At 36.6% G+C, this 23,766-nt stretch overlaps 1 protein-coding gene across 6 annotated transcripts in view; it reads right to left on the bottom strand.

Annotated features, from left to right (window-relative positions):
• LOC149007269 (serine/threonine-protein kinase TIO-like) overlaps positions 1-23,556 on the bottom strand; it is a 55,875-nt gene extending 32,319 nt beyond the window's left edge. For 2 of the 6 annotated variants that reach the window (XM_089164515.1, XM_089164521.1), the window contains exons 1-8: positions 23,385-23,556; positions 22,060-22,168; positions 19,331-19,429; positions 19,159-19,233; positions 15,761-15,853; positions 15,593-15,667; positions 15,378-15,470; positions 7,466-7,529 (exon numbers count right to left, since the gene is read on the bottom strand). In XM_089164515.1, the coding sequence (XP_089020641.1) occupies positions 7,466-7,529; positions 15,378-15,470; positions 15,593-15,667; positions 15,761-15,853; positions 19,159-19,233; positions 19,331-19,420 (490 nt within the window). In that variant the 5' untranslated portion in view covers positions 19,421-19,429; positions 22,060-22,168; positions 23,385-23,556. Of the gene's footprint in view, positions 1-7,465; positions 7,530-15,377; positions 15,471-15,592; positions 15,668-15,760; positions 15,854-19,158; positions 19,234-19,330; positions 19,440-22,059; positions 22,169-23,384 lie in introns of all 6 variants that reach the window. The other 4 variants (XM_089164516.1, XM_089164518.1, XM_089164517.1 and 1 more) reach the window with 4 other exon arrangements.
• Positions 23,557-23,766: the final 210 nt, after the last annotated feature.

Below are 23,766 nucleotides of genomic sequence, written 5' to 3'. Positions count from 1 at the left end.
ATTCAAATAGGATACTGAGGATTAGTTTTAGTTATTGGAGTATGTTCTTTTATTATTTCAATGCTTGTAATCTGCCTATTTAAGAGAGATGAAGTGAAGCTTAGGCTTTGTATGTTTGCAGCCCTCCCTTCTCTCACCCTTTCCTCTTCTCTTCTTATGGTTATGAGTATTCTTCTCCCTCTTCCCCTTCTTCAAGACTGATTTTTCTCAGATTCCCCCTTCTACCCCCTATCTTCTTTATCCTTCTTTCTCCTTTATTCTGTCCCCCATTACCCTCCAGGCCCCAAGGAAACAAATTACAGCCATGGTTTAAGATCTCAATATCAATAAGGATCTCCTCAGCCAAGATATGTAAAATTCCTCGATCCACTCGACCCAACTCGAGGGTTCACCTCAGTAGGTATTAAGTCTCAATTTTCGCAAGAATTGGTATTTAGTCTATTTTAGGCCCTCTAAAACACAATGGTGGCTTTAGATTTGTGAGAAAACAAGCATATATATGAGTTGCAACTCAAGATGGAATTCCTATAGCAAAATGCACAAAATGTGGGAAGATATTTTTAGCTGACCCCCAAAAAAATGGGACCATTAATCACATGAAAGTGTCCTAAGGAAGATAATTGACATAAATCAAATGATGTTGCAACAAAGTGATGGGAATTTGGGGATGAGAAGCTTGAAAATTGACCCGAATGTAGTGCTTGACATGGTCTTGGAGTTGATTGCTAAGAACGAACTCCCTCTAAGATTTGTAGAGCATCCAAAGTTTAGGAAACTAATGTTATATCTCTATCCTGAGTATTCTCCTATTAGTAGGAATACTCTTTTGAGTGATATTCATAGCATCTTTAAAAGGGAGAAAGTTGCTATTAGAGAGGCAATGAAGAAGTCATCTGGAAGAGTGTCAATCACAACAAATTTGTGGACTTCAATAGTTAATGATGGGTATATGACACTCACTGCTCATTATATTGATAAGTCATGGGTTTTGCAGAAGAAATTGATCAAGTTTTCTATATTAACATCTCCACATTCGGGTGCAAAAATATATGAGGTTGTTCGCAAGATTTTGATTGAGTGGGGGATTGAATAAAAATTATTTTCAGTAACAGTTGATAATGCAAGTTCCAATGCTTGAGGAATTAATCATTTGAAGTCCACTTTGAATTCAAAGAATGCATTGATTTGTAAAGGAGTTTTTTGAATATCCAATGTTGTGCCTATATTTTGAACCTTATAGTTCAAGATGGCATCAAATTCATAGATGCATCTATTCAAAAGGTTCGAAATAGTATCAAGTATGTTAAGAGCTCACAAGGTAGGAAAATAAAATTTCAAGAATGTTGTGATAGCTTAGGAATGCCTTTTAATAGGGGCTTGCATGGAGATGTAGCTACACGATGGAATTCAACATTCCAAATGCTTAGTAATGCTCTATTTTATAGGCTAGTATTTGAGACTTTAGGATTTTATATCAAAGTTATGCATTGAACCCTAACTCAAATGAATGGGAGAGGATTGAAAAAAAATTAAAATTGAAGCCATTCAAGGAGGTCACAAAGGTTTTATCCAGTTCAAAGTATCCTACTTCAAATCTATACTTTATTTGTGTGGTGAAAATTTATACAGCTTTGAATAATAGATCACTGTTAAATGAGTTTATGGGAGATATGTTACTTGCCATGAGACAAAAGTTCAACAAATATTGGGATAAATACTCTTTGATTTTGTCAGTTACCATTATTTTGGAACCTTGATACAAAATGAGTATTGTTCAAGCTACATTTGAATCAATCCATCATGGAAACTCTTTCTTAGTGGATAATCTTGTGAAGGGAGCTTTGGAAAAACTCTATAGGAATATTGTGACCTACGAGGATTCTTCTGATTTTCTCAAGGTATATTATTATATGTCTTTGATTTTTTGTTATCTTGTGATTGATATTTATTAGTAAAAATGTTATATAATACCTTCTACATCTATTTTATAGAATTACATTAAAAAATATATTGTGGAAAGAGTTTGGACAAATAAGATTGAACTGGAGTTGTATCTTGAAAAGCCATCCAAGCAAGGGCCTAAGGATTTAAGGATTTTGAAATTCTTGCATATTGGAAGGTAGTTTAAGGCCAATACCCTGATTTGGCACAGGTAGCCCGTGATGTATTAGCAATTCATGTTTCAATAGTTGCATCTGAGTCGGCATTTAGTGTTGAGGGTAGGGTAATTGATAAATATCGAAGTAAGTTACTCCTTAACAATATTGAGGCCCTAGTATGCCTTCGAGACTGGACATATGATGTGAACTTTGAAGGTAATAATTTTTTCTTGTTATTACTATGCATATTTCCTAAAATATTATTTTTTAACTCTAATTAATTATTTTTCCTGTTGCTTTTTATCATTTTGTGTAGCTAAACCAGAACCAAATCAAGATACTGAAGAATTATCTCAAGCATTGCAAGATGGTTTTACAATGTATCCAGTTTCTGCTAAAGCATCACAACTCCTAGCAACATAAGGTAAGTCTAAAAGATTGGATATGAATCATATGATCAGGTTGCTTTAGTTATTATGCATAGGTTTTTGGATTTTCCTTTGGGGTTCAAATTCAATGATTATATATGACTCGTGTATAATGGATTAGAAGAAAATTCTTTAATTTGATTGTTGTTGGTATATAATTATGTTGTGATCAGGGTTTTTGAAGATTCGTTCATTAGATCATAAAGAAGGTATTCAAGTACTCTTTTCATGTATTTTAAGGTTGTTTTATGTTCCTGAAGGACTCTATGATGAGAAGAAAGTAGAACCCAAGACTAAATATTACTCTTTAATTGTTTTCCTTGTTTTGGGTAGGAATTTAATAGTAATGATTTTTTAGAGATCCTTCACTTTATTAATAAATTGGTCTGTGGTGAAGAATTTTATAAGTTTTTACATGTACTATTGCAATCTGCACTGCTGTGAATAAAATCAGAATTTGAAAGTTTCATATCTATTACCAACCAAAACAGTTCAAGTAAGAATAGGAAGGGAAGACACCACAGTTCAATTATATCTCTAATAACATGAATTTGTTGCCACAAAAAATACTTAGATTTTGATTGTATTCACAGCAATGCAGATTAGAGTAGTCCAAAAATATTACAGCTCTAGTTTCTTTACCTGTTGCTTTGGCTTGAGGGGAAGATAATCTCTAACTTCCCATGATTCTTCTAGTCCCTTACTTTAGTTTTTCATTTTTCAATAATGCCCATTGTTGATTTCTTTATCTTCTTTTAGCCTTTCTCTTTAACTTTGTTTATGGAATGATTTGATTGACGAACACTGATAGAGGTCAACTTTATTTTTTATAATAAAATCAAATTCCAAATTGCAGGGACTGATCGATGAACGTCAAGGAAAAGGCAAGGCTGGGCATTCTGCGTAGCATGGAAGGGACAATGCATAGCAACAAAATATCGAATTGGGCGTGGAATCAAATAGTGTGATTGATGCTATTTTGAAGGCTTGCAAACAAGATTTAATGGTGTTACAAAAGCTAACATTTTATATTTCTCTATCTGGACTAATAGGAATGAGTTTCCCTAAGAGGAAGGACGTCTTTTATTTTCAATATGCAACCTGACAATCAGTTTAAACTTCAATTGGTTATTGTTAGAGTTTCATTTTGGTTATTGGGTTCCAATTGTCACAAGCTTGGTGGTAGACTAGTACTTTTGTATCTCTAATTTTCTATTAATGGTTATTCGGCAGAGCTTTCTTAGGCAGTTAATTTCATGGATTTTAGGCTCATGGGCAAGGCCTCACTTAACAAAGTTGATTCGAGGTTAAGGCAAAAGTTGAGCTAGCCCAACCCAGTTTTGTTGCAGCCTTAAATGTACAATCGATAGAAGTGGAGAATCCAAAAATAGGAATGTTGAAGATACCAATCCTTTTGTATTGCATTGCAGTAAGACAATCAATTTATTTTATACTGATTTCAATAGATCTCCTATAGTATTTTATGATGAAACAAAAGCAAGTTCAAGGTAATCTATATGTGGGGTTTGTGGGAGTGAAACCCAGCATTATGATTAGAAGAATAGGTTTTCTCATACAGAAATTATATCGCACCATATACCAAACCGTGCCGTTACTTCATACCGATTTTATACCGAAACAATACCGCCCTGTTAGAATAACATTTTCATACTGACCGTATAAATTTGGTACAGTACAATTTTGGTATGAGGTTTTCAAATTCATTACGGTACCATGTCGTACCGAATTGACACCCTTACATTACTTAATATAATCGAAAACATAAAGGTTTAAAGTCAAAAAGTACATCAAAACATGCTCCGTTGTTCAAAATTTCCCATTACAACATCAGTGTACTTATAAGTTACACCACAAGAGTGCATGAGTAAAATCAACGACTAAGCACCTCCTCCAACTTCTGATCCCCCAGCACCAGCACCACCTCCATCGATATAGAACATAGTTTTTGAAAAAAATGACATTCAGGAAGGACAACCTTGCTTCAACACTGGTTTCAAAATCTGTATATCTTTGTTTTAGATGAGCTAAATAACTTGTTGATGCACCCTAGGTAGAGATTCGACCAACTTTCCAGCAAAAAATCTGGCCAAATCAACCAAATCGACAAAGGACAGAAGAAGTGTCGAGATAGGTGGAGAACTAGTCGAGATTTGAGATTTTTTACTCGTCTCAAACAAGATATGGTATTTTTAGAGATTGGGTTGAATCGAGATCTTATGCGATATGAGATCTCAAGTCGACCGAGGATCTCAGCCAAGATCTTTTATTTTCTAGGATCATCTTGAAAAAGAAAGAAAAAAAATGGTCGGGATATTGGCGAGATCTCCAAAACCTCAACTATGATTACAGCTACCACCGGATCCAAAATTCATTAGATTTTGGCACCTCTAGGTCACCCAAACACAACTCTAAAGTTACCCATATCACTCCATTTTCAACCCCTATCAAGAAAACCTAATCTAAACCACCCCATTTGAATCTATTTGAAACCATACATTATTATAATCTCTATCACTAGCCATAGCAGCCTTAAACCACGGCCCATTTGAACCTATACCATAAAAACCTCCCTAAGAACCCTAGCTGAACCTAACCTACCTTAACCTAGATTGCCCTGAAAGTATTAAAATCCATATAGTACGTATCGTGCACCTAGGTGCTTGACCATCACCTTGACTCCCCATATCACAGTGGAAACTGCAAATAGGTCATTGGGTTAGAGTTGAATCACGATTCCAATTTTCAAGGTGGCTTGGAACATGCTGAGGAAGACTTTCACTAACCTTAAAGTAGAACTGTAGAAGTCATTTTTTCAACTATCATAGACCTAGTGTCTACTAGTAAGGATTGTCCATGGATATTTGTGACAATTATTAGACACATGAAAGAAGTTTGATTCCACCAGAAGTCAAAGTGATGCAATTGTTTTGGTCTAAAAAAGCCTCATGTGTAGGGATTCCTCTCTACACCAGCAACATTAGGGGTAGGTCAGGTGTAGGGGATCCCCTACACCAGCAGCTAAATTGTGAATCCAGGATTAGGTTATTTTAATTTTTAATTAGCCAATAAGCTGCTTCATTAGGTCTTATTTGGCATTGTAATTCCAATTGGAAAGCTTAGGAAAACTAGAGTAGGGACCACATGAACAGTAACTGTGATTAGTAACTTTAGTCCTATTCAAGTCCTAGTTTATATTTAGCCCTAGTTTTTAGCCTAAGTCTTTTGTCAGCCAATGTGGCTATATATATGATATAACAGCCCACTTGAGTCGACAATTTTATTTATAAAGTTTATTTTGAGCATTGTAGCTTCGTGATTTAGTGTTACTAATTCCCTATCTCTCTCCTATGATTCCCCTAGACAGTCCCATTTGTTTTCCATTGAAGAAGCTTCAAGACTGTACAAAATTCTCAAAGTTTAATTCAAGCATCACACAAACTGTTCTTCAATAACCGTGAGTTCTTTTTATTCTACTCCTCTAAACTCCAATCCCCAATCACCGTTTCTTTCTGTTTTCACTTTTCTTAAACCCTAGGCATTAAAACCTATCTCCAGCCCAAACGAACCATTAGAATCCATCACTCCCTCATCCACATGAAAGTATACATCAAAATACCATCTAAAATCAAAGGTTATAAACCTTTTGTAGAATTTTCGTACTCCTCAAAAAACCCAAATTTCCAACTTAGATCTATACCAATTTAACAATTAGAACAGTTCCAAACTTTAGGGATCACCCACATATACCATTACCTAAGTTTTCTCCAAGTATCACCCCATTCCAGTAACTTTTTGTCTCTTATCTCAAGAACCTGCCACATCCATCCATAAACCCCCAATACTCTAAATCTTTCCAAAACTATCCAACCACGATAACCTATTTTCTTATGTATCCTAATAAAATACCCCACTTAAAACCCTAAAACCTCACTTGTTCTGAAGTGAGTGTTGGAAGAATAGCCCCTAGTTGATCCTACTCAATCTAGGGCTGCATCACAAAGGCAGCAAGTGAGGAAGTGAACTATCTTCCTAGGGTTGGAACCTGATAGACCAAGTTAGAGTTCAGGACATTCCATTCCTTTCAATGTCTAAGCTTATTCTCATATCTTATATGTAACTGTCTAAGTTTCCATAAGGTTTCAGAAGCCTTTGGACTACATGTATTGGATTTTGTACTTCATATTTTTCTTATCAATTAGGTTGTTATTTATAAATAAAACAACAAAAGGCTTCATGACTGAAATATGTTCAGACATTAAAAGAACATAGTTGCACAATTAGATGTTAAATCATAGAAGTCAGCACTGCAAAGAAACTAGGATCACTGGGTCACTCAGAAAGAACCAACACATATTTCTACAAGGAATAATCACGAGCTAACGAATTACCAACATGCATAGTTGTCAAGGCAACGAGGCGAGGCAAGGCAACGAAAACCAAGACGACACAAAGACACCTTGACCCAAAGAATGACCAGAATGCCTAAGCGATGCTTAGGCAATGCCTTGACAACTATGCCAACATGAACTAATCAATGTACTGTTTTATTTTGTTTTGTTTGCACAACTGATGGATGTAGTTTGCAGTAAGAAAGTCTATATGATATTATCATAATAATGCTAATCTCAATTTTTTTGTGAGATCAAGGAACATAAATTATATTTCACGATAATAAATGAAGCATATCCAGGTTTAGAAGAGCATCAAGGATCATAAACTCACTGGCACATTTGGAAATATGCTTTTAATTCAAGTTAATATTAGTCAAGATACAAGAACAAGGTGTAACCCAAATGCCTTCAAAATAATCAAGGAAAACCACTAGAAAATAGTACCAGCCATAGGGCTAAGAATATAAATATAAAGCCTTCTAAAATAGTTGAGAACACTATAACCCACATGAGAAATGTACAGAACCTTTTATAGAGCGTAAAACGACAGTATTTGTTGACATTGCTCGTGCAAATCCAAAATCACAAAGCTGTGGCATACGGCAGACAAATAAACAAAATTAGACCTGTCAACGTGGTAATAAACAGTTATAATCAAAAACTGCAGAGAATATTGAAGAATGATTATAAGAAAATCTTAAAGAGCTCCGAGTACAACAAAGAATTCATGGTCTTGAAAGCCCACAGGCCAAGAACTTGGAAGGCTCAAAGGTCATTGATTAACTTCTCTCCTTACATTGTAGTCATTAATTGTACAAAACAAATCTAATTTAGATTTTTTTTCTTCTTTTATTTAGAGCATTTGAAATTTCAAGCATTTTTTGAATTCTGGCTTGAAAAAAGCAGTCATTTGCTTTGAGTGTTTCATTTTTCACCCTCAATTAGCCCAATAGCCTCGGACTAATATTATTGAAGTATACAAGGATTGAGATCCATCCCCCCCCCCTCTTGAAACATGCACAGAGAGGGGGGGAAAAGAAAAAAGATATTGCTTGAGCCTTACTTTAGAAAGACGGATAAAGATCCAGCTTAAGTAGTAAATTGAATAAAAGACTAACCAAGAATTTAGAACTTGAAAGAGATGTGGCTCCATCATCTTATTCTAATTGGAGCAATTCCTATGTACAGATGAGTACTTTATCCAAAATTTCTTATCCTATTATCTAAGATTGCTTAGAAACCTCTCACTGATTCCTGCATTTATACAAGATATACCCAGTGCATGAGACTCCCACAACTGTGGGGTCTGGGGGAGTCACAGAGAATGAAGCCTTAACACTGCTTTTGCAGAGAGGCCATTTCCAGACTTGAACCCAAGACCACTTGGTCACAATGGAGCAATCTTACCATTGCACCAAGGCCCGTCTACAACTTGAAGGAAAAGAAAGCGAAAACAAGTCACAAACCCCTTAACATTCAGAACTTAGAATGACTTTCAACGAAGATCAGAATTCATGAAATGTGCAACATATCAATCAGAGTTATAGAAATTGTTTTCAAGACAAATCATATTGCACTATTATAAAAGCATGAACTCTAAAAACATGGCTACATTTCAATTACCTAAAAAACTATTGCTCATTCAAACTATTAGACCTTATAAGGATGCCCAAGACTATAATTTGTCATTTAACGAGTAATTTTCCACTGAATTTAAGCTTTAAATTATAAGGCATTGAAACCACAAGATCTAATGTCAACCAAGGTGGGAGGGGCTACTGTTACAGGGGTTATTGATGAATAGCAGACCCAATTAGGGTTTTTAGTGCCTGGAGCTGGAGGGAACTCGGGTTTACACCTTATGGCTAGTGTTTCAAGGGTATAGAATCAACTAGGGTTGAAGGGGAATGATGCTTAATTTTGCCAGTATGGTTCAGTGGGTCTAGGGTTTACTAATTAGGTCGAATTTTAGTTTTCTGCAGATTCGGTTTTAGACCTAGGGTTTGGGACTTTGTATGAACAAGAGAAGACTTTTCTAGGGTTTAGGAGGGATGGATCTAGGCTGCTGCTATGGTCGAAGGTTGCTGGGCTAGGGTTGAAGCTACTTCCATAAGCAATTAAAGGTTTGGGAGAGGGGTTAAAGGGGTTTAAGGTTTTCACTTCTAGAAGAATCCCACAGGAAAGAGAAAAGATGGGGAGGGCTGGTGGAGGCTCAATGGTTGTGAATTGGGGTGGGGATTGGTATTACTTGCTGTAGCTTATGCAATGAATGAGATCAAGTGATGCTGCAGCTGGAATCCTTCGAATTATGCTGTATAAGAGTCACTCTATGGGTGCTGCAGGGTTTTCTCCTCTTGGAAACCCTACTCAGCCCATTCTAATCCTCCTTGGCTATGAATTCTCTGCATTTTTTATTCAATAATCAAATCTAAATTGTGTACATTCACTAGCCTTGAATTTATAGCCAAAACAAAAGAACCCCTAGTAGAACTCGATAACTAGGGAGTCCTATTTGAAATAAACCTACAACTTAAAAGATCCCTACTTTAAATAGGAACAACAACAAGCCTTGTCCCAACTAAATGGGGTCGGCTACATGGATTCTTGCCTTCCAATCAGCTCTCTTTTGATGCCATACTCGATACAAGGCTTACTATGCATATCCTTTCCAACCACTTCTATTAAGGTTGAATTAGATCTACCCCTAGTTCTTCTAATCCCTTCAATCCGGACTAAATCGCTTCACAGTATGGGGATATTTACAGGCCTCCATTGAACGTGACCGTGCCACCTCGAATGGGACTCCAACTCAAAAAAGACTTATCAACTACTTACCACAACTGAAATCAAATAAACAAAATGAGAGATAAAATATTGCTAACTACTACTGCAAGAGTCCTCTTCAAACAAAGACTCTTACGTGGACTAGGACTCTATCATATCTCTTCAAAGAGTGATTCAATCAACAAGGTAAGAGTAGATCTCCACTCCTGGTGAGCTTCAGATTCTTTTAAGACTAAGCTAGATGGGGTAGGGCACCTGGAAAATGACCAAAATGCCCTTGATGGTGCAGCTCCTTAGTGGGTTGTGGGAAGAAGGGCTGCTGCCCAAGGTCTTCTTTGTGGCCTCCATTGGGGATACCCTGGTGGTTCACATCAAGATCACATCTCCAAAAATTTTAGTTTCAAATTCTAATCTACTTAATCCTATCCCTTGATTTTAGGATTTAGATTTTATGATAATTCACAATCTCATATTTTAAGGTTATTGAAAGAACAAAAATCTCATCTTAATTTCAGATTTCAATCTTTCACCTTACTTTTAGGTTCAATTTTCTATACATGTTAAAAAACCTTAAAATATAAGTCCCTTTCAACCCAAAAAAAATCTCATTCCCTAAATTTTTCATTTCAAATCATATTATAACTTTTTACACACGAAAAATAAAATTCTAACATATCCTAACCCTCTCCCTTGATTTTAGGTTTTGATTTATGACAACTTTATTTTTTTTAATTCTAAAAGGCAGTTGAAAACTTCAAAAATCTCATTTCCCTAATTCATTAATTCAAAATCAAATTAATTAATATAAAAAAGATATAATCATTGTATTATGCATTACATGCATATAATATGGAGTTGAAAACCTTGAAATATGTCATTTCCCTAACCCATTAATTCAAAGTCATAACTAATTAATGTAAAAAATATATATAATTATTGTATCACACCTTATATGCTTATAATATTAACGAATATTAAATGCATCAAATTTTTTATTGTTCTTCAATACAATTATAATATTTATTATTTGATAGAATCTCATTTTGGATAAACACTAAATTTCATTTTATCCCATTTATATTATTTCAAAGTGAAACTAATTAATTTATAACATTCTCTTCCTCTCCTATCGTTCTATCTTTTGGAATCAAGATGTATCATTTTCTACACCCGGAAAAAAAATTCGAACTATCAGTTTTTTTAAGAACTACCAATCTATAAATTAATGATTAATTTAATGGAATCCCCTTTCTAAAGCCCTGAAAATAGGAGCACCTTACTTTTTTAATAGTTGAATCAAACTTTAATTAAAATAAATATGTAATCTGTAGATAAAAGCACATGCAATTGCACGTGTGACTTTACTTATTCCCAGGATATCAATAGTGAACTTGCATTTCTCATAGAGGACAAGCTGATGTAGGACCATCTCCATCACAACTTCAAACTTTAACCATGGGATTACTTTATGACAAAGAACTTCCGAATAGTGCACTATTTCAACATTAAGTATTTACATTTTGCCACATTTTCAGACATCGATTTGTTTGAAGTATATTCTTTCTATTCCACCAGGGTTCAATATTTCCATCTCAACATATAGATTCCTTTGTATTAATGTATTCTATACCCTTATAATTTACTCCACCTTTGTTACTCTTTTAATCCATTATGATCAAGGTTCCATCATTTGGTTTTGCACCCCAACTCCATCAGCCAAAAAATTGAGTTGGAACCCAGATCTTGCCATGTTGGGGATTTTTTTTGTTGAACTCGTTTGAGGGTCTCCATGGGATTTTAACTTGTTTCATCATGAAACCTAAGCATAGACTATTTTGGCCAATAAAACACAATGTCACTTTCAGATTTTACAATATGAAAGTCAAAACAGGAGTTGACTTCTGAGTTCTGACCTGTGTTGGTATGACATAGATCTGTAGTGAAAACAAACAATTAGCAGCCCACTAACCAAGGTCCTTACAGAACCAGCCAATTAAAGTAGGCCAAAACTGAGTGTGGGGGCCCTTGAAGTTTAGAGCGGCAGGGTTCTGTAAAGTTAATCTGTAAGGACAATATGTGCTGAAAGTTACAACTAAATCACGTGATTAAATCTGAAGTTGTCGAAGGTAATTTTAGAAATCAGCTGGTCAGATCACAACCAGATTCAAATGGTTTTGTTAGGAGTGTACAAGGATGATATGGTCCAAAGGGGATGAAGATCCAATAGATGGATTGGGCTAGATGAAATCTGCAAAAAAACACCTGATGTATGTTCTTCAAGAAGATAAAGAGAGAGTAAGTACCAAAATTTAAATTTAACACACTGTAGTAGCAGTGCTTTTATGGAAGTGGGTTCCGATTAGCAATAACTTCAAACACAGGCTGATTATACAACCAAAACAGGAGCTTGTACTTGAAACACTCAAACACCAATGGTTCTCTCAGACTTCAAACACCAAGGAACCAGTAGCAACTTGGACTTGAAACATCAAAAACTAATACTTGGACATTAAGGAGAACCCCATGATCCTTCCCTGTGGAAGGGAAGGAAGAAAGAAGGCAAACACGGATACTAGAAAGCGGTTCATGGGGACCGAACTTGCTTGAATGGGACTCAACAAATCGCTTCGCTTATAGAATGAACTTTAAAGACCAAGCACAATCAGCTACCTGGACTTTAGACACCAATAACTAGTACTCTGGAGTTTTTACACGTAAATACACTCTCTCACAAAAACGGATGTTAGCAGCCAAGCTTGCAATCAGCAATTCCTATAGTCAACTTTGCATTCTTAATAGAACCTGTAAAATTCTTATATAAAAGACTTAAAAATAGACTCCTGTAAAAAGGAAAAGCCTTCAAAAATCCTTAAACTGCTAGGTAATTTAAGTGAACAAGGAAACTAAAGTAGATTCAAAACAAAGTGACATCAATTTCCATGACCACCCAAAAGGGCCTCAAGGGCCGAAATAGGACCTAAGGTTGCTGCCAGCACCCTAAGCCCAGACCAGCAGCCTGGAGTGTTTTTTTATCAACAAGGGCATTTTGATCATTTCTGACAGCTCTGGTCCAGTCCCAGTTTGGTCTAGTTAGAATCAGAATTTTAGTATGAACCTAATCCTACTTTTTTTTGCTGCAGTCTCGGAGTAGTTAAGTTGGAATCCTATCTAAAATAGGATTCCTTCATAAAATAAGAGTCCTTTTTTGCAGTGTTCTCTAGTTAAGGAGTTCTCTTTAAAACAGAATTCCTTGTTGTTTGGATTTCAAGGTTAAGTCCAACTATGAGTCCTTCAGAGTAGGCTAAAAATACAGCCTAATACATGAAACCAAGACAGTTTATGTTAAATAAAACTGATTGAAGGAGGAATCGAGTGGAGCTAGGGGTTTCCAAGTGCTGATGCAGTCTGGTGTTGTGGCCCTCATTCATGCAATTCTTCTTCCCCAATCTCTCAAACTGGTACGCAACCATTCCCTAACCTTCCTCTCTTACCCCCATTGACCTAACCCAAATCATTCCCCCTACCCCTGTGGCATTTCGTCTCCTTCCCTAAAACCGATATTTCTTAATCCCTTCCACAGATCCCCTTCTCCTAGAATCATCACCCATCCCCTCCACTTAGCATTTGAGCCATACCCTAACGCTCCACTACCCCTTTAGAAACCCTAGAAACCTGAAATTCATCTTCGTATGGCCAAAGCACTAAATCCCATAGCTTCCAATTCCCACCATAGAATCCCATCCCCTCCACTTAGCATTCAATCCCTACCCTAAGCCTCCACTACCCTTTAGAAACCTGAAATTCATCTTCTTACATCCAAAGCCCTAAATCCCATAACTTCCAATTCCCACCACAGAATCCCATCCCCTCTTGGAATCAGCCTCCCCTCACTCAACCTAGCCTTCGATGCCAAAATTACCACCCAAACCAACCTTTAAAACCGTAAATTCAGAAACTCTGAGTCCCACAATTGTAAACCCTAGGAGTTAAATCTAAATCTGAAAATAACTAGGTTCAGATTTGTATTCCTTAGACCCTAGAACTGAAAACCCTAGCCGCACCTATCCTAACCTCCCAAACAAACCCTTGACACCTAAACAGCCCCTGAACCCACAATCACAGAATTTTAGAAACTCTAATTTGTCCTTTTTATTCAATTATTTGATCCTGTAATTAGCCCTCAACTACATCATAAAGTCAAAATTAAATTCTACTAATCAGTAATATGCCAGTCATGCTAGCTTAAGTTGAACCACATGGAACCAGTTCAATTAACGTAAAACAAAACAACTTAAAGATAAACTAATTAAATAAGAACTTTTGTACTCTAACTTAAATTACCCATATTTTGAAGTAGTTACTAGTTTGATACCATGTAATGAGCGAGGATGTAACAGTAAAATAGATATAGGTCAATTTGACTCTACCCTGATGGTTGTTTACTTTGCTCGAGAATCCTTCAATCATTTATATCAAATATTAGTTATTATCTTTATTTCTGCTGCCCTATATCTCTTTATGCCATTGGTACTGAGATCCAATAGTGTAGATGTCAGATTTAGCCCTCCAACTATGTGGTCTTCAATTGTGCATTTGTGCCGCTGTACATACCAATCATGCCTTAAACGGACAATTTGGGCAGTGTATGACAAGTGTCCAAATCGGCTGAACTTCAAAAATAAGATTCAGGGAGTTGGTTATTAAAAGTAAAAAAAAAATGAAAAAAAGAAGAAGATAGTTGCAGATTTGGATTTCATTATATATTATATGGATAAAATAGGTTACTAGTTTTATACAAAGACACCATTTTTTATATACATTTATTTCAGTAGTTGGTAACCAACTTTTCTGTATTGCCTCTCATATCATGTCCAATTTAGCATGGTCTAAAATTAGAGATCAAATTATTTAGGAAAATTCAAGGGACAGCACAAGATAATTGGCAAAAAGCAAGGATACCTCAAAACTATGCCAAATTGGTAATGAACCCCAAAATGTCTCTTAAACTTGCACAATAGTACACTCCATTAGCAAATTTTGTGAAGTTATGGTTAAATAATTTCATAATTCCTATATTGCCCTTAATCTCTTGTGACTTTACAATGTTGTCCCTAGTAAAATAGAACCTAAATTTCTTCTCCACCTTCTTTCATGATTCCTTCTTCTTCCTCCATTCATCATTTTATATATACAATAATACAACTAAGGGTATATTCGTCATTTCCCCTCACTAATTAATGGTTCTAACAAAGAAGGGACGACTGCCAATTTGGCATAGTTTTTGGGTTGTGTATGCTTTTCACCAATTATCTTGGGGTGTCCCTAAAATTTTCCCAATTATTTAAATATGTGAGCTTGGGTGACTGGGTGAGTAGGAATTATTTTATACACTTGCATATACATACATACATATATATATATATATACACACACACACACACACAGAGGTTTGTGTCATAGCAGTAGTAGACTGGCAGTATGATCAGTAGTGGTAAAGTACTTTAACAGTAGAAGGCATGTCCAATGGCCCACACTAGTTGCCATATCAGTTTCAATATCTGTCAGTCAAAAATGTCAGAAACAGGTGTCCACTATGTTAAGTGTCCAAGTAAATTAGGAAACAATAGAACACATTGTTCTTCAAAGTAACCAACCTTAACAACACATCCAGCACCAATGAGTATGTTCTGTGGCTTCATATCCCGATGTATAATGCGATTGGAGTGTAAGTAATGCAATGCCCTTACCTGATTTTTCCAACGAAAGAATTTCACAGAGAAGATAAAGATCATTAATGGATAATCATAAGACCTTGAGTATCACATATGCATTTCAGATAGAGAAGAGTTCAATAAGAAAAAAAATATACCAACTGCTTAGCAATTGCTTGAACTTGCTCTTCTGGTAAGCACTTGTCATCCTCCAGAATCTCAAAGAGTTCACCCTAAACATCACAAATGGCCATTACTACTAATAGCATACAGTGCATCTAAAACAATTAAAAATCCATAAGGTCAAAGAAGAAAAGGTTTCTTACTTGTGCAAATTCAGTGACGACACAAAATTCTTGTGGGCTTTCAAAGGAGTCAAGCATCTCAATTATATTTTCATGCTTCAACTTCCTTAGAATCTGCATGCTCCAATTAAAGCACAAGCTGTAAATTACTAGACAACGTAATCATTGTATAACAGCTTTAACATTCAAATGAAACATAGCACCTAATGAACTATTTGGAGGAGTGGGTCGAGGGAGTAGAACATCCTCTCAGACATAATGAGATGTGTCAGAAACTACTGATAGTAAGAAGTCCATTGGGGAGTGCTGAAGAAAAGGTAAAGAAGCTTCTGCAATGTGACACTTTCCAAAAGCAAAAAATCTGAACCATGAAGTGTTGATCACTGAATTGTTTCAAGGAGACACTCTCTATGTAAGTGATGAACCACTTCAATCAAGATGTAAAAATTGAGACTGAGGATCTATGGAAGGCAACACGGCTCAGCTGCCTAAAAACAGCTTCAGGTATACAGGACCTGCTTACACCAGCACCAAAATCATGGCATTGTTAGGGTGTTTTGAGTTTTTCAATCAGTCCTTTAATTAAGTCATTAACCGAAGTAGTGATTCTAAAGTTAGTTTTCACCTGAATGGTAATCCTAGTCATGTTGTGAGTCTTACAATTATTTTGAAGTCCTAGTTTAAGTTTGAATGTTATGTCAGCTACAGTGGCTATAAATATACATGTGATTGCTCAGCTGAGCCCACGATTGGATTGATAGAAGTTCTGTTTCAAGCATTGCTGCTTCTAAATTACTGTTTCTAATTTCCATAACCCACATCCCCAGTCCCATACTTCTAATCCTCTATTTCCCAGACCCTAACTCCCCGTATTTTCAATTCTCGTTTTCTACAAACCCTATCCTCTAAAATTTCACCATTAGAAATCATCCAAATTCATCCCACGGTTTCAGATTCAAGTAAGTTGCTGCTTTGAAAAGCCTGGAGAAGTGCAACTATTCTCCTTCGCTTCTAGGACGTCATATACAAGGTGCTTTTACATGAATTCTGCCCAGCCACATCTAACCACCAAAACGTACTTAAATTTTAATATACAAATTTTATATGATTCATCTAGTCCATTGACCAAAATCAGTCCTATTTCTACTACGAATCTTCCATAACTCCATATTTAACAATCTGATTTAGTTGTGCCTTCGAACATATATTCTACCTGACATCAACTCGACAAAACCTAATGATGCAGATCCGGCACCAACAAAGACCTTTTTATGAAAACAGCCTATGGTTGACAGGTGTACGGTTTGGCCTTTGTTGGCTATGTGACCTTGTAATCACTAATCAGCCAATTTCTTAGACCTAAAACAGGGATACATGGGTTCAGTAGGAAATCTTCTGTACTTAACTCTTATTTAGTTCTTTTGACTTAATTTGATCGGACCAGCTTAGTCGTACCTTAGGCCTTTGTTTTAACTTAGTTGGACTAGCCGTTGGCTCAATTCATATGAAGGTTGCAAGCTTCACTCTTGTGGCTCAGACCGCCCTGACCAGAATAGGGCAGTGGCTCAAGATTTTGCCTTGAGGGCAAGTGGGAGCCAAAATACTCTGGCCCTGAATCAAGCCAGGGTGGACCTGGAATTAGTGTTTGTCCTGCCAGACCCGTCCCTAATTTTTTTGCCCTGATTGTGGCCTTGAATTTAACCCTAATTCCGCCCTTGATTTTGGCCTTAATCCTGCCTTGACTTTAACCCTAGATTGAACCCTAATATTGACCCTTATATCAACCTTGATCGAGGCCCTGATTTTAACCCTACGTTGTTTCAACCCCAAGACTCCACTTCTTTTTTCTATTTTTTTTATTTTTTATATCGGATTTGTGCATCTAGTTGAGATATTATTGATATCATACTTAAGAAGGACCTAGATGATAATCAACTAACCATAGCTTGGAAGCTATATTGATTTATTTATTTTCTATATCCAATTATTTATGATGGGTTAGATTATAGAGCTTTTATTTTTTTGTTGTGCATCTAGTTGAGATATTACTATATCAAATTTTACAGAAAAACGATAATAATAGCTTAAGAGTTTTATTTTCCTTTGATTTTTACATCAAATTCAATAACAGCTTGGATTTTGGAAGTTCCATGATTGTGCATCTCATTTTCAACTTAGTCAATATCAGACTTGTTAGGGCCATGGGTAAGATCAGGATAAAGCCAATCATGGGTGCAGATAGGGCCATTCAGGGACACGAACAGGAACATAAACAAGGCCAACCTATTCCAACCCAGCCCAATCAAGGACAATCAGCGCAGGCCAAGGATTAGCTTGGTCCATTCAGATTAAGGATCAAGGACAAGAATTTTAGACCCCGACGTCAGGGTCAAGGCGGAAATGGACTTCGTAAAGAGCATTCATGGCTTAGATCATGTTTTGAAAACCCAGCCCTGCCCATCCTTGTCAAAGCACTATTTTTGACCTACTAGTGATCATACAACTAGGGTTGAGTCAATAGAATAGCATCCACACATTGGAGAGCTAATATTCAATTAGCTAATTCCTAATTGTTTAAAAGCCCTTTAAAATGTACAAGTCTATTTTGAGTCAACTAGGTTGTTATGGAGTAGGTAGACTTTGTTTGGGACTCTATGCAGCCCATGCAGGTTCCTTTCTTTCTGTTTTCTAGTCCTTTTTGGACACTATGTATGTCTGTTTAGCCTTTAAATATATACCCCATTGTAGGAAGAACAAAGTTGTTTTAAATTAGATAAATCAAATTGTTCTGAATGCCATAAAGGCTGTTAACATATCCTCTCTCGAGGAGTCAACAGACGAGTTGGACTCCATTAAACATCAGGTCTGGGGCCCTGAAAACTGCTAAGCAGATTCTCTTTTGTTGGCCAAACAAGTACTCCACAGGGGGCTTAGGCAAGAAGTTGGGTATGGGACCTTCATATGCTCATTGTCTTTTTGTATATTTGAAATATCAACATGGAGAAAGAAAGTTATAGAGATCCAAATTTATCAACTTTGGTTTTCATTTTATAACTGAAGAATACTCCCAAGTATATCTCTAATGCCTCTTAGGCAGTTAGGCATATTGTGATGCACATTGGTGATATTAGCATAACCCACTAAAGTGAAAACAGAAATCCACTACCACTAGGTAATTGACTTACCTCAAAATTGCCAATAGGCAGCTGTTATCACTTTCTCAGTTTCAACAAGTCTAGTGAAAGCAGTGATTAGAGAGAAGGAAAAAGTGCCAACTCTCTGATCAAGCAGAAATCAGCCAACACAATTGGATAAAGTATAAAACACAAAATAAAATTGAACATCCAAACATGACCAGATTTCTAGCAGAAACATCAGTTAGATACTAATGTAGACCTGTTTGGAGGTTTGAAACATACCTCAATTTCCTGTCTTAGATTGTGAATATCTTTCTCACTTTTGCCATGCTTAAGAATGAATTTCATTGCCACAGTCTGCAAGATAAGACACCGTGATGGCATTAAAATCATCTAATCATCCTCGTACATAATTTTTTCCTATGATAAGAATAGGTCAAGTTGCAGCCAATACCTGCCCAGTGTATTTCCTTCTTCCCTTGTATACTTTGCCAAAAGAACCTTCACCTACCAGTTCTATGACATGGTAATTCTCAACACCCATATTCTAAACCTGCAAATGACTTTATTAAATCTATTTAGAAGTTAATCATGACCTGGAGCTCTCAATTGATAACAAAGGTGAGGCATAAACCTTAGGGCTCTGTGTGTGTTTGTGAAAGAAATGGAGATATCCATGTTTCTCTTTTAGATTGTACCACATTCTTCTTAACACTTAAAAAAATAATGAAGAAAAAATCTTAAGATTTAAATTATAGATAACATTGAAGATCAAAATTTTGCTCAAGGTGATGGCAACCGATGATGCATACACCCTGGAATCTAGCAGACTGGGGGGCCGCCTCATAAAGAACTAGATTTCTTGGGCTTACACCCCATTGAGATAACCTGTACCACTGTTAAACCGAGGCATATGCATTGTACCTGGCCCTGAGACACAACCCATGGCAACACCCATGACCCATTTGCCTCTGGAAAAACAGCTTCCAGATTAACACTAATGGCTACAGAATCATATCCAACATGGAGTTCTCTATAATCATTAATATCTGAGCCATGAGATAAAATGAATATTTACAGCAAGGGCAATGGAACATGGAAAACACAAAATACAAATTTATTTGCATGCACGTCAAAGATGCTATTGATTTGGTTCTTGATTGGATCTTGGAATTCTTCAAGATTCTTGATTCTTCTTCTTCTTTCTTTCTTTTTAATTTTCTTATCTTTATTTCCTTCCCCACCTTTTTTATTTTCTTCTTCTTTCTTCTTTCTGTTTTTTTTCTTTTTTTCTGTTTCAGATCTGCCGCAAGACTCAGGGAAGAGGGGAAAAAAAGTAAAAAAACGGGGAGGGGAAGGTCTGCCACAAGAAAGGGGAGGGGATGTCACTGTAGGGTATAGGAGGGAGGGGTAGGGGTTTCTTGCTATCGCAGGGTGGGGGAAGGTTGCGATGGCAAGAGAGGGAATGGGGAGGCTAGCAAATGGATGGGGAGGGGTTCTTGGTAGATCGCTGGGTTGGGGAGCGGTGGGGAGAGGTTGTACTTACTTGGGAGAGAGGGGAAGATGCTACTGTACTTGAGTTGAAGGAGAGAAAATGCTGAAAATCCATGACAAGCTTCAATTCATTGATCTTCAACTGATTTGTAGAATGAGGTGTAGGCACTATATATAGCCTTACAAAAAAAGAACTTGACTTGGACTAGAACTTAATAACCTAATTGGACTTAACCACAAAAAGGGAATATTCAAGTTACTAGTAAAACTCTAACTACTTGGCAACTAACTAGGACCGCCAAAATATCAAAATAAAATAGACATTATATAAAAGGAATCTTGTAACTAGATTGCAACTAAGACTCCCACAGAACTAGGACTCTGACATGACTTTGACTCAACCAATTGAAGAAAAGAAAATATTTTTAGACTCCTCAAGAGGTAAGGAATCTGACTAGACTAAGGACACCCCAAGGAAGGGCATGGAAAATGACCAAAATACCCCTAGGGGCATTCAGCCAGCCTTTGCTGCCGCATGCTCAAGGGGGTTGTTTGGGCCCAATTTTCAGCCCTATTTTGGGCTTGCTGACCCTGGTTATATCAACCAGCTTTGTAATCAAATATATTGACATCCATTCACTATGTAACAAACATTTACACCACGTAATAAACAAAACAACAGAACATAAATGTTAATTTTATCAAAATCAAGCCTCACAACTGAAGTAAACACAATATGGTGGCAGAATACTTGATCCCTCTTACATCCATAAGATTATCATATGATATAAAAGCTAAAACAACAACAAAAACAATAGTATAATCAATTAATCATAATCTAATCATTGTTGTGACATCAGCAAACTAACAGGAAACAAAAAAATATTTTGACATTAAATGTGACATTGACATCGATTAGTCAAACTTAAAAGAAGATTCAACACCACTGAGCCACCTGATACAATTTTACTAGCTTCTCTATGTAATGGCGTTATGTTATAATTTGGGAGAGGAAAAGAGTTTGCTAGACACATTACAACAGCAACAACCACCTCATAATGACAACTAGCCCATTACTTAGTTTTGGCAACCCCAGGCAGTGGCCTAGTGGTCCCTATTCAAGGCTTGGGCATATCAAAAGAGCGCATTTATAGTCTCGGTAATGAGTTAACTCTGGACTTAACTTTGATAGTAAGTTTTTTCACAGCTCTTTCGTTAAGTAAAACTCTAAACTAGAACCACATCTCATAAGGAAGAGTCTAATTGAGAAAGAAAGTGAGGTGTGGAAAGGAAAGCTGAAGCAGGTTTATGTACTATCATAGTAGGAAATTGCTTTAATGCGCAGCACTGAGCTGCGAATGGTGTGGATGAATTCTGGTGGTCGAGATTTTGGTTTTCGTTTTTTTTTCACTTTTTGAACTACCCCACTGAAAACCCAAAAAAAAAATATGGGTGTTCGAGATTCAATCTCAACCACCACTTTAAATCTGGACCATTCGCAGCACTGAAGCCAAATCAATCATAGTATCATTAGTTCATGCTGGTGAATTTTAAGGCTGAAGGGTACTAAAGTTTTCTAAGTACTTGATTCTTCTCTGCTTCTTTGTTTTCTGTAGATCGAAGCTCAGAATAATTTGGAGAACAGAAAGGTGCAATGTCAATGTAGTAAAAGCAAAGAGAAATACTTACAGAAAGTAAGGGGCCTTACAATCACGGGAGAGTCGAAGAGAAATTTCTCTGCAATCCACTGAGGAGAAGTTGAAATGGAGGGACGGAGACTCAAATCACCGCTGTAAGCCTGCAATTGTTTCCGAAAAGGATAAGATCCACAGATTTCTTCATTAGAAAGTGCTGACAGGAGGTCCTAAAATGCAAAAGTTTTGAGGCCAAAAATCCTCTGCTGTGTACTGTAGTGCAACACCACAACACAGCACGTGGAATATGTCAAATAGAAGGATGAAATTAAAAGGCTGATTTTAAGTGAAAAAAAATCCTAATTGTGAAACCCATTTAGCTTATACATGCCCATTTCTGAAACCCAGTTCAAACACTCCTCTAATAGCAATCCAATGGTCGGAAAAGATACTGGAGAATGGCAAAGGAAACTCACAACCTCTCAAAACCAGAAGCAATAAATAGTAGGGAATTCAAGTGCGTATAAAGTCCATGTTGTTGCTGGAAGAGAATATGAGGGGGGGAAGTGACAGATTCAGTGAAATTGTACCACACGATTACAAACAAAAAAATTGACTTCGAAACCCAGCAATTTAATAGGTAGATAGCAATAGCATTCTGAAAACGAATTTTAAAAGATCTAGGTTTTGAAATCGTTACTCGAATTAGAAACTTGAATTCAAAATGCTAAAACTTACGGTGTAGAAAATACTAGCTTCTGATGCTTATCAAACAGAATAATGCTCAGCAGAACAGATAAGAACTAGAAAATGGAAACAAGAAGAAAGGTCGAAGACAAGAGGTAAGAGAGATTAGTGTCCAGAAATCCAGCTGTTTTATATTTTGAATCCACCAGAACCTTGAGTGGATCTGCATTAGAGAACAACTGTTGAATCAGCAACAGTCCAGAGTTGAGTTCACAGATCGAAACAACAAATATGCTCTTCTTCAATCATATCAATCAATGGGGCTTGTAAGGCCGTTACAGTCCGTTATAAATGATGAAAATCTGGGAAAACAGAAGCAAAACAGGACTCCGAATTTCGATCAAGCTGGAAGGAAACTCCACTCAATCAACCAGCCTAGTAGACTTACCCGCCCATTTATGGCGAAAACCATCACAGTAGACTTCGTGTTTTCCTATTTGGTTCTACCAGAAATTCGCATCAACATTCAATACTTACCAGCCAAATGCCAGGTAACAAAATTGTAAGGGTTTTCAGAAATCACATTGCCCGGAAGGGGACCCCCATTTATCAATAGCAGCAATCAGAGGGTTCAAAAAATCAATTTAGATCGAGAATGATTAGTGGAAGAGCGCGAGTGAGAGGGAGACTCACGTTGCAGTCGTTGCCTAGAGACGAGACCTGAGGCAAGATTTCAATTTCTCGCCTTCTTTACCTGTATCTTCTTCTGGTTCCCCGGTTCTCAAATGAGACGAACAGCAATGAAGAAGAAAAGGAAAGCGAGAAATGGAGGAAAGGGAGTGAGAGGGAAGTAGAGAGAGTTGAGTGTTTGAATTGGGTTTTTAGAAATGGGGCTATAGGCCAAATGGGTTTCACAATCAGTTTTTTTTCAATTGAACTAAGACTTTTAATCTCAACCTTTCATTTAGCATATTACACGCATTATGCTGGTGTACGATCCCTACGCATCAGATGATCTTGCATCAAAATTTGAGGAATTTGAATCTCCCTTTTGGGGGGAGAGGCTTTAAATTGT

The sequence above is a fragment of the Hakea prostrata genome, chromosome 8 (assembly GCF_041222555.1).
Source record: "Hakea prostrata isolate BN-2017 chromosome 8, UWA_Hpros_2, whole genome shotgun sequence".
Classification (NCBI taxonomy): domain Eukaryota; kingdom Viridiplantae; phylum Streptophyta; class Magnoliopsida; order Proteales; family Proteaceae; genus Hakea; species Hakea prostrata.
The sequence above is the reverse complement of the archived record's forward strand: the minus strand, read 5'-3'. Positions and strand labels throughout refer to the sequence as shown.